The 11,876-nt window shown below is 29.8% G+C and overlaps 1 protein-coding gene across 1 annotated transcript; it reads right to left on the bottom strand.

Moving 5' to 3' along the window:
* Positions 1-6,811: 6,811 nt before the first annotated feature.
* LOC106770809 (AT-hook motif nuclear-localized protein 20-like) lies at positions 6,812-8,827 on the bottom strand. Its single transcript, XM_014656621.2, has one exon. The coding sequence runs from the start codon at positions 7,982-7,984 to the stop codon at positions 7,154-7,156; it is 831 nt and encodes a 276-aa protein (XP_014512107.2). The 5' UTR covers positions 7,985-8,827; the 3' UTR covers positions 6,812-7,153.
* Between the last annotated feature and the right edge of the window lie 3,049 nt (positions 8,828-11,876).

Below are 11,876 nucleotides of genomic sequence, written 5' to 3'. Positions count from 1 at the left end.
ACGTGATAAATGAGAAATTAATAATTTTATTTCTTAAACCTGCAATGATTCTAAAAATAGTACAGAGCAGTTTTTCATAGATATTTATGTTGTCGTGTGTATTGACATACATCACAGTAAGGTCTAGGTTTGTTCTGGGACAAAAGACAAGATCCTTTTTCAAGTTTCTTTTGTCTTGAAAGGTTAAAGTTGTGGATGGGGTGAATTGAATAATTCAACATAATTTAATTTTCCATGTCATTTCAATCTTTTGTCGTTTTTTTTGTTTCTTTGATTCGTTTTCTTAATCATCATCCTATCCATCAAAACAAAATCACACCTTTTATATATTTTAATCCTATCACCTTTTTGCACTCAAAATTAATCCATTCAATTTTAGCCTTCTTAAAAACTTTTTATTTTTATATTAAATTAACTTTAAACATGGATATGTGACTAGCTTTACCTTGTGCATTTAGTAAATTATCATTACTAGCTCAATTAAAAACTTTATATATTTCACAACTAGTAAATTTTAAGTACCACATCACAAATTAACTAAAGTAAAAATTAATTTATATATATAAAAATGGATTTAAATTTATTTTACAAATCAATTTTATAAAATAATGTTAATTTTAAAAATTCTTTTTTTATTGTTATAAAAACCATGATTTATAATCTATTTTAACCAAATTTATTGTTTGTTAGATTTATTATTTTAAAAGTTTTACATTTGACTACATAAAGATTAGTTCATACAAATATTATTTTATAAATTAATTTTGTAAAGTTGAGATAAATTTAAAAATTTATTTCGTAATAAAAAAATTTGTAAAATAACATACTTAATTCACAGTGTACCTTGTTTGATTTAATATGTTTAGTACTAACCTCTTGAATTAAACTAGAAGAGTTTATTAATGTAAACAGTTAATTAATTTGTAAAATGAGTTCAATTAACTTCCACATCGTTTTCAGTGACTGGTTCTCTAATTTTTATTGATCATAAATTTATGAACATTACATTTATACCTACTACTTTTATTTTACTATTACAGTGATCTTTTTCTTATTAGAATTTGTTTGGAACAGACTTTTTAAAATTTAAAGGAAGGTCATGTGTAACTTGAAAACAAAAGTGATAATATAATTTTTTTTAAAATGAAAGAAAAGTTTATATATAATTAAAAAAATGGGGTCATGATATAATTTGAGAAGCAACATATTTATAAATATTTTGAATAATAAAATTGAAACAACATATAAATTTGTATTTATTTTAATTTTTTTATGAGCAAATTAATTATATGAAATGAGAAATTTTGGATACTCTACTTCACATATACAATAAGATACATTTCAACTATCACATGTCACCCTTCACCAAATATTTAATTTCCAGTTACTATAACTCCAACTCTCTCCTAATTTAATTACGTATTAGTCACTGATGTTTATAAATTATCAAGGTAAATGAGAAAATATTAAAAAAAAAATAATGTGTAAAACATGTTGAAAATTGGAATTTTCAAAACCTTGTTGCATAATAAAGAAACACTTTTAGTTGTTTGAATCCATACAACACTATTCTTTAACATTTAAACTTGGTCTTTCCCTTCTCTTCAAAATATTATAATTTTATTTGGCATGTGCCTTCAAAAACCTTTTCAAACACCATTATAGTAAGATCTAAGATCTCACACCATAATCAAATTTTCAGTTTATAATACTCATAATTAATTAACAATAATTATTTTATATGGACATGAATAGCACTTGCTATTTAAAAGCAAATTAGGTTATCATCCCTTATAATAAAATAAGTCTTTAAAGCTTTAATCTTCGATGACAAGAATTCTTTTATATATGAACTTAATTTTTAACCAAATCAAGAGTTAATTATATTTTAGTTTTTTTTTTATACTTTAATTTTACTCTCTCATCAAACCTCACAATTAGATTCTTCTAATATAATAAATATGTGATTTTAATCTTTCATGTGTTAATTGAATATCGAAATATTATAATGGTAAAACTTAGTCCTTCTATAAAATTTGAACATGCTAATGAGCCATTGACATGTATATATATAATTAAAAAAAAAATTATAACTTTGTAAAAGTTATATATTTACACTAATCAAAAGATTCCATTAGCAAATTTATAAAACTTTGAGTAACTAAAATTACATAATCATGATTATAAAGGATAAATCAAAAATAAAAAATTAAAATGTGATAATTTTCCATTATTCTTATCTCAAACCCCAAAGTGTGGAAAATAAAAACAAGGGTCAATCAATGTAATGTATTGAAGGTTTCTATGTGACACCAAAACTACATATGTTTCCTCCTTTTTATTAATAGTATGTAATGACCCTTAAGGTGCTCAAACAGATAAGAAGGACAAAAGCAGCAATCACAATAATATTATTAAAATGATGAAGGAAAATAATTGGAAGCATATTTTAATGTTAGAACTAGGAACTTTGCACAAGGCACATACAGCCAAACACTTATCTCATATCTCTCCCTGTCTGTTTTGTTTTTGGAGGAAACAATGTTTCCATTAATATATAATTAATGTATATGCTAATTATACTGTTCTTGGACTAAGTAATTTTTTCAATTATGTTACTATATTGGCATGGACTGAAAATCCTCTATTCTGCATAGATGAACTTTTCATGAAGTTTCTGGGGACTCAATAATGTCGACAACTTTATATGATGACAAAAGTTTCTGCAATTTGATCAAATCATGTGCAAACAAGGAAGAGCCATGCTCCAAACAGTACCAAGCAGCTTCTGCTTTGAACAAATTGCAAAGGATGTTCAATTAATTAATTTATTAATGTATTGTCCCCATTACACACAGTTCAACACTTAGTTTCTGCAATACTGAGGAGGTGCACATGCGACAAATCGAATGTTTTAGAATTTCTATAAAGAAAAAGAAAATTAATCAAACCTCTTTCTTTCCAATTTCGGATTAAACACTGGAAAATAAAATAAAATTTTCACGAATTAAATATAATTTATATAGTATTTTTTTTTTATAAATTAATCAACTTTGTTAATCAATAATAATCCTGTTTCATATTTTTTATTATCCAAACACCATCATGTATTCTTGTATCAGTACAGTTCAACTAAGAATTTAACTCGTTTGAGAGTCTAAAAATGTTTATACTATTTCCTATAGTTCTGAATTTTGTAATTATTGAAAAATTATATTTAGCTTGTCTACATATGATTTTTGTGAATTTTTTTTATGTGCTATAGCAGTCTTTACGTATATTATGTTTCTGATAAAGCTTTGTAAAAAAATATGTATATTTCCTTATATTTTAGTTTTCCATAATTAAGTAGTGGTCAAATATTAATAAATTCTTTAATAGTTTGAAAAATGATATTTATAAATAATATAAAAAAGAAGTTACTATTAGGCATATTATTCTAATGACATCCTCCGTTATTAATTAAATATTTTATTAATGATGGATCAAAATTATTTAATTTGAAGGACTGAAAGACAAAATCCGTAATTAAAATTTTATGCAATTTATAAGTGTATATTTCACAAAAACTATAGGAATTGAAAGTGAATTTAAGTGGAAAAAATATTAAAGTTAAGGCTATTAAAATTAATATACATTTTAGATTGTTAAAGCTCGATATTATGGTGGGTCTTACTCGTTGATTGATTGTGTGTATTTACTAATTATTTGTTAGAAACTTTAATAGTAGGTATTGTAAAGTGTACTTCCAACTCGTTTTATATCTAAACAATTACAATGAAGTCATTAAAAACAAAACAATTAGCATAATCGTTCTATAAAGTCTAAGAGGCAGGTACAACAATCTGAAACAAATGCGTATACGCAAGAATATTCTTCCTGAAATGTTGATCACTATGCTCATGTGTTTGATTAATTATTTAAAATTTTGTTGAAATACATATTAAGTTCATTTTAGATAATGTTTGAAATAAAAAATTGATTTTAAGCTAAAGAAATAATGGGTATGATCAATTAAAATACATGGCTCACACTAACAACGTAGGTTGTTAACATTACTCAATTTGTGTATAACTTAATGCTTAATTATGGTGTAGCTTGTTGACATTAGCTGTGTGTGGTTATAATAGTGAAAATTTAGGGCAACACTGATTAAATATTATATATAGTTGGAAATCATCCTTAGCTAGGTTAGTCATTTTGTTGAATTATGGAAATTTCTATCATCTAAACAAAAATAAAACTTGGATTTATTTAATTGAAGACAAGATAAAAAATAAAAAAACATTACACTTCTTTTCTTCAACCTTTTGAGGTATTATTTAAAACCAAAAAAACTCTAAGTTTCAAAGTGATCAACACCTCGTACATATGCTATCTTAATAGACTTAGGGTTGAAACATTAATATTTTCTATCGAAACAAAAATGAGACATCAAAATTTTTGTTTTCTTTAATTTTCAATTGGAGACTTTGTATCAGTATTTTAATAGTCCAACATCGTTTCAAAGTTGAGGTTAAAAATAATATAAATATGTTTTTTCTTAATCCACTTAGATGTTTTTTAGAAACAAAATCATGATAGAAGTTTTAAGTTTGAAAATCAAGATTAAAGATAATTTAAATATATTTTTTTCTTTACTTTTATAACATGTATTCTAAAAACAAAACCGTAATAGAAATTTTAAACTTCAAAATAAACAATATACTTGTTATCATAAACTTAAAGAAGAAGTTTTGATGTATTTTAAAGTCAAGTCTCAAATGCTCTTATTGTAGGAAGATCTTCATGAAGACTTGTTTTTATATTAAAACTTTTGTAATTTAGTAGATTGATGTATAGAATGCTGTTTATATTTGATTCTATGTATTAATTTGTTTGCATTAGGTTGTGTTAAAATTTATTTTGAATCAAAAAACCTCATTTTATACTCAAGATAATCGATTATCAAAATTATAATAATCTATTATCAATAATCAATTATGACGTGCCATAATTGATTATCAGCAGCAATTATGAAAATTTTTAAACAAGATTTTACCGTTGTGCATTCATTAAATGCATAATCAATTATCATAAATGAATAATTAATTATCACACCTTAATTAATTTCATTAAATACATAATCAATTACCATAAATGAATAATTAATTATCACACCTTAATTAGTTTCATTAAATGAATAATCAATTACCATAAATAAATAATTAATTATCACACCTTAGTTAGTTTCATTAAATGCATAATCAATTACCATAAATGAATAATTAATTATCACACCTCAATTAGTTGACAACGAATTTTCGGAGGTATACTTGAGTGAGATCACTATACATTATATTGGACTCTATTCTAAATTCTCATCTACAGAGTGTGGTGATAAGTGTTATAGGGTTTGCTGAACCCTTATGTGTTGGCTTTGAGAACTTGGCGTGTTGGCATAGAGCGAGAATTTTCATAGGAAATATGATTTAGTGTTGTTGTTGTTGTCGAATTGAAACATCCTTCGTGAAACATTCGGAGGAGGTGTTCATCCTTTGTGAAGATTTGAAAGAGATGTTAATCCCTTGTGGGGGTTACACAAGAAGTATTTTTCATCTCTTGAGTTAAGAAGAGGAGTGTTCTACCTTAAACCAATCCATCCCCTCTTGGTTTGTTGTACACACATTAATCATTCCGCTGAATTCATTCTGACAATAATAAATACAATAATCTATCATAAAAATATTATATTTCAACTTACTTAAAATGGAGTAGAGAAGGAAACGAAAAAACAATTAAAGTAGTTGTGAATAAATTTTACTAAGCGTGCATGAATTAAAATAAAGTATATGCGCTTTAAACTAGAACAGATAAATTGCTTGACTCCCACATTTTTCTTTGGTTTAGATCTTTTAGATTTTGTGTCCAAGGAAGTTGGCAATGATAGTAAGGACATTTTTTTAATGCAACTAAGTCTTTTAACTATCTTGAAAGAAATTAAGAATAATATATGAGCATGTGATGTGTAAAAAGAAAGAGTAATAATATATATAAAAGTGTTGTTAAAACTATTATATGAATCATGTTACCCAAACAATAATTGCCAAGACAGAAAAGGCAAGCCATCTTATATATTACATCTACTCCCACTTCTCTTTATACATTACATTGTTCTAAAATCTTTTCATTATTAAAAAAATCGAGAGAAAATAAATGTTTAAATACTTTTATTATTCTTAAAAGATATCCATATGGTTGGTATCTGCATTTAACAAGCAGAGTAAATATGCAAAGTTCTCATTCATAACAATTCTAATAAAGAATGAGATTGGTATGCTTGAAAATTAAATATAAATTTGTTTGGTAAAGTTGTGTGTGAGAAACACACCATGCATGAATCTTCTATATGTCTAACCCATTATGTCATGTTAAACAGTGATTCAATTTGTTCTCAGCAGTAGAAAAGAACAGTTAAAGAACGAAGGAAGAACACGATAACAAGAACAATCAAATCCAATGGCGTGTGAAAATCAAAATTTCCCTCCCCCAGAAACAAACATGAACACAAACTTCTTCACATCCTGCAAGTCTAATCAATCATCCCATCATGTATTTAATAGCCCCAAAGTGGGTAGTAAAATAATAATGATAATATTAAGAACCCAAATAAGGAAAGCGAACTATTATTTTATACCACATTTTTTATATTTAAAGATGAATAATATAATGCAGAGGCATAAAAAAATGTCATCCTAGTAAAATATATATGTATCTTTTACATGAATATAATATCTCAAGAACAAAAATATCAAACATAACACAGAGATAATGAATTAAAATGTACTCGATTAAACTATTCAGAAATTTATCCATTAAAAATACGCCATCATCATTATTCCAAACACATAAAGCAAAAGGAAAGAAAAAACACAGAAATCAAAGTTCTTACTCCAATATACATATACACTGGCTAAGTAAAACAGTCTTCCGTTCTTCATCTCCCACGCTTCTTAACAACTACTCCAGTTTTCTAAATCTTTGCAATTCTTTTCCTCAATTCCTAATCTCTCAAACTAGAACACAACATCATTAGATCTTGATCCAGCATCATGTGAGCACAACATTAGAGTTGTGAAACTCCTCACTGCAATCTAAAGCCTTTGATATGAGCTCAGAAAGGTGGTCTTCCATGGCCATGTGCCCAAGCATAAGCCTCATGCCCCACTTGGCCTCCTCCATTGGATAGAAGGTTTGGTGGAAGGTTATACAAAGGCAAAGAAGAAGGATCGGGAATCCCACCGGGCAAGTGGCTTCCACCACTCACACCGTCACCACCACCACCACCGCCACTGCTACCGATTCCAGGAGGAGACCCTCCCAGAGTACTTCCTCCTTGGACACTGCCACCACCGCCACCATCTTCATCCTCCTCTTCAAGTGGCAACCTCTCATATGTAGCATTAGCAAAAGTTGCAGCTATAATCATCACTGGTCCAGCTGCCACAAGAGGACCAACAACGCTTCCTCCTACAACCTGGCCCTGTCCTCCGGCCAGATACACAGTGAGTCCGGTGGCACCTGGCGGAGCAGGGCCAGGCAGAAACGCTCCGCTTAGGGATAAAATCTCAAACCTTCCATGCAGTGCGACAACCGCTCCCGGCGCTGCCGGTTGCCGGAGAGTGACGTTGGCAACAGAACCGCTCCCACTGAGGACACACACCCCACGCTGGCGGCGGCGAGCGAACTGGGCGACGCTTTCGGCGACGTCTGCGCCACCGGCAACCTCCATGACATGGCTTCTGAGGGAGTTTGGGCTGTCCCTGGTGACAAAGATTGGTGGTTTGGGCTTGTTCTTGGAGCCCGGTGGTCTCCCTCTGGGCCTGCGAGTTCCAACCTCGACAGCACCCTCTTTGGGTTCATCGCCGTTGTCTCTATCTTCTTCCTCTTCATCTTCTCTTTCTCTTTCTCTGCCGAAGCTTCTCTCGTTGATGGAAAGGTCCATGTGACGTTTGTTTAAGGTGGAAGATGGCGAATTGGTCGCAGGGTCTACCCCTGCACCCAACCCCACCTGATGACCGGTCCACCAAGGATTAGCCAGAATTGCTGTTCTTGAGAGTGTCTTCCTCCAAGAAAAGAATAAGAAGATCTGAACAAGCACACTGTTTTCTTACCCTAGAATATTTCCTGATGACAAAGCAAGAACAAGGTTAAGCAAATTTAAAGCTACAACGCAATTTGCCAACTTGCCAGCTATATATGCGTTATGTTAGTAACAGGAGATTGATTTGCTTTGCGTTTTCTGAATTCAAGGGACGACAAAAGTCAAACCCTTCACAGCTAGGTCTTAAGGAGAAATTAACAAAGAGGGCTGTCTCTTCTATCTCTTGTATCCATGACCTAACAAAATATGAACACATATGAATGGTCTTTCCACTCTCTAATGGGTGGAAGGGTAGAGAGAGAGAAAGAGAGAAAGAGAGAAAGAGAGAGAAAAGGGAAAAGGAAAATGGTGCTTAGATGTTAGGGGAGAGAGGAATTAGATTCAATGGCTCAAGGGAATCAAAGTAAAGGGTGTAATGAAACAGATTAGTTATTAATTAATTAATTAATTGATTGATCAATCAATTGATTATTTAATTAAGTAACAGAGATGGGTTTTCATCAGAAGATGGTTTGGTTGAAGATCAGACGATCAGGAAGTCTTCTACTTTATAAACGTGTTTTCATTCATTTTTTTTTTTTTTTATTTTGACTATTTTGTATAAGGAAGTGATCTCAGTGGACAAAACATGTAAGAGATGAAAAAGCCTTTACAGAAGCAAGCAAGCACAATGATAATTACGAAAGATTTTTTTAAAAAAAAAGTAAACTAAAGAAAATAATATATAAATGCTTAAATACTACTAATATTATAGAAGAACAACACAACAAAAACTGTTTTGTTGTGAAAAAAAAAAAAAAAAAACATTAATTGTTCTCTTTGGGGTGAGCCATGTTGTGGTTTGGGGAGCTACAAATTTGTTTTCCCTTTGCATTCGGTCTCCAACAGTGTTTGTTTATCTAATGTAGTTTTTCTTCCTTGTGGCTGGCACTACACATATGCTGCAATGGCACAATGGCAACAACTAGCTCTGCTTTTGGAGGGTCATGGAAATTAGGGTTTTGTGGGGTCTTGTGCAAGTGGCCAGGTGGGAAGAGCGTCTTTGTCTTGGGCCCCAATATTTTTACGATGATAATTTGATAACTCTTTTTTAACAACTTTTTGACAACAGGACACGTGTTATCATTTTACTAGTATGTTTGAATTTATTTTTAAAAAAATATTTGAAAAATCATAGACTATACATGTATTGTCAAAAAATTATAAAAAAAAAGAGTGGTTAAAAAAAACTTTTTCCTATTTTTACACGACAACGTTCCATTTGAGGAGAAAAATTCTCATCAAATCAATCTAAAATATACTTAATATACATGTAAAAACATTTGCTAGGTTAAATTTCGAAATAATAAAGAGGTAATTAGTATATATATATATATATATATATATATATATATATATATATATATATATATATATATATATATATATATATCAAAATGTAAAGTTACGAAAAAATATGAACCCAAATCCGTGAGAATTCAAAATGATTCTGTCAAATAGTCAAAACAAAATATGATTTACAGATAATTAAATAGTTAAAACAACTTGTATGATTTACAGATAATTAATATATAAACATAAAGTTGATTCTCGATCGAATCGGTGACGCTCAAATAAGTTAAGTATTTAGATAAATATCTTTAATCAAGATTAATTTATATCTCTTATATAAGTGTAACAAAAAATATTCTGGAGTTCGTTTGTTAATATAAGTCAAACTTTAAATAAATATCTGTTAATAAAGTTTAATTTCTAATTAACTTTTTCATAATTGCTACAGAAAACAGTCTCGTAATCTGTTAACATTTGACTAACTTATATAAAAAATAACTTTAGCATGCGTTAGTATTAAAAGAAGGAAATTGTCAATTTGAAATTGTATATAATTAAAAAATGATTTGTTTAATATGTTTATATGAACACTTTCGTTTTCTGCTGCTACCAGATCTTTGGTCACAAACTCTGACCAGAAATTCGACCAAACACTGATCTCAAACCTGGACTTGTGGCCTATATCATTGTCACAACCAGATGTGTTATTGTAGCAGTAATAGTGGCCACTGCACTAAAACTCTTTATGCTCAATTTCAATTCATTTTTCTAGAAGAAAATGATGACTGTGATGCTTTAGAGCAAGAAAACTTGCAGGTTTATCATTGAATTGAAATAATCATCAATGGTGAGCTTTATAGAGGAAATCATGAGAGTTTGTAGAGCTTTTTCAAAGAGCATATATAAGCTTTTTGAGGCATCTGTTGTGCATATTTTGATTGGGTGAGCATAAGACAGTCATTTGTGTTGCTAGTGTGCTTCGATATCTAGAAAAAAAAGCTAAGTTTTCCAAGATCTCTAAGAGAATATATTTTTAAGTGTGGAGATGATATGTGTGATAGTAGAAGAGGAAGAACCTTTAACAAGATTATCATCAATGTAAAATAAGTATAAGAGTGATGTAATTGGAAGTTTTTTGAATAAAGAGAGAAGGATCAAAGATGGTAGTTTTGAAACCAAGCTGAATAGGGTTGTATTGAGTTTTTTCTACCAAGCTTTTGGAACATGTTTCAAATGGTATATGGCTTTGTTTAACCTACACATATATATACATTGCTAAGAAAAGAAAATTACCATATTAAGGTCATTACAAATAATTTTAAATTTTTTTTTATGCAAATTAGGACCAAGAAACTTTAAGATTTTAGCCTCTACTTTCGTATATTTGGATCATTTGAAAAATGAGAAATTGTAGAAGATTTGAGCATAAAAATTCATCAAAAGCAATAACTTTCGTAAAGTTGAGTGGTAATCTTTATAAGGGTCATTTTAACCATGATATGCACAATCTCAAAAACACTCTCAATTGAGTCACATTGACGTAACATAGCATTTATGTACACAAAAATTCTAGAAAGTGATTCAAGAAAAAAAAAAGATAAAAGTGAATTTAGTCTGATGGAAATTTTGGTGGAGCACAGGTTTTGTTTGAGGTATTTATATAGCAATTACAAGATAAAATTCAGTGGAGGAACAGTTATTAGAGAACTTATGGTGGGGGATGCGAAGACAACATTCTATCAAGAGTGGAAAAAAAATGAATGAGTTGAAGAATATTAATGTTGATGTTTATAATTGGTTATTTGCAATTCTATCAAAATCTTGGTGTAAACATGCATTCAGTAGTTATCCTAGATGTGATGTCTTAATCAATAATTTATGTGAGTCAATTAATAGTACAATTTTCCTAGGAAGAAACAAACCAATCATTATAATGATGGAATGGATTAGGTCATATATCATTAGTAGGTTTGCAACACTAAAAGAAAAAGTTAAAACATATCCTGGAAGTATTATGCTTAAACCAGAAAAAGACTGGACAGGGAAGTTGAAAAAAGTGTGATATGCGTCCTCATCAGAGTGGGAATTCCTATGTGGGTAGGGGATGCAAAGTTTTGTTGGGAATGGAAGTGTGAGTCCAAGTCCCACATTGGATAGAAATGAGAAAGTAGAGCACTATATAAAGATGAAAGACCCATTAACCCATTGCCTTAAGGTTTTGGGTAGAGAGTGGTGTCAATCCCTTATATGGTTGGGCTCATATCTCATTGGTATTGTGTCTCCCCGATGAACCTCCTTTTTGATAGACCCAACAGGTTTAAGGTCACTATCACGGGTTCACAATGGAGAAATTTGTTCTGGATCTAACTATACCTGCAGTTGTTACTTTTAGAATTTAGTG

This window comes from Vigna radiata, chromosome 8 (genome assembly GCF_000741045.1).
Source record: "Vigna radiata var. radiata cultivar VC1973A chromosome 8, Vradiata_ver6, whole genome shotgun sequence".
NCBI classification, from domain to species: Eukaryota; Viridiplantae; Streptophyta; class Magnoliopsida; order Fabales; family Fabaceae; genus Vigna; species Vigna radiata.
The sequence above is the reverse complement of the archived record's forward strand: the minus strand, read 5'-3'. Positions and strand labels throughout refer to the sequence as shown.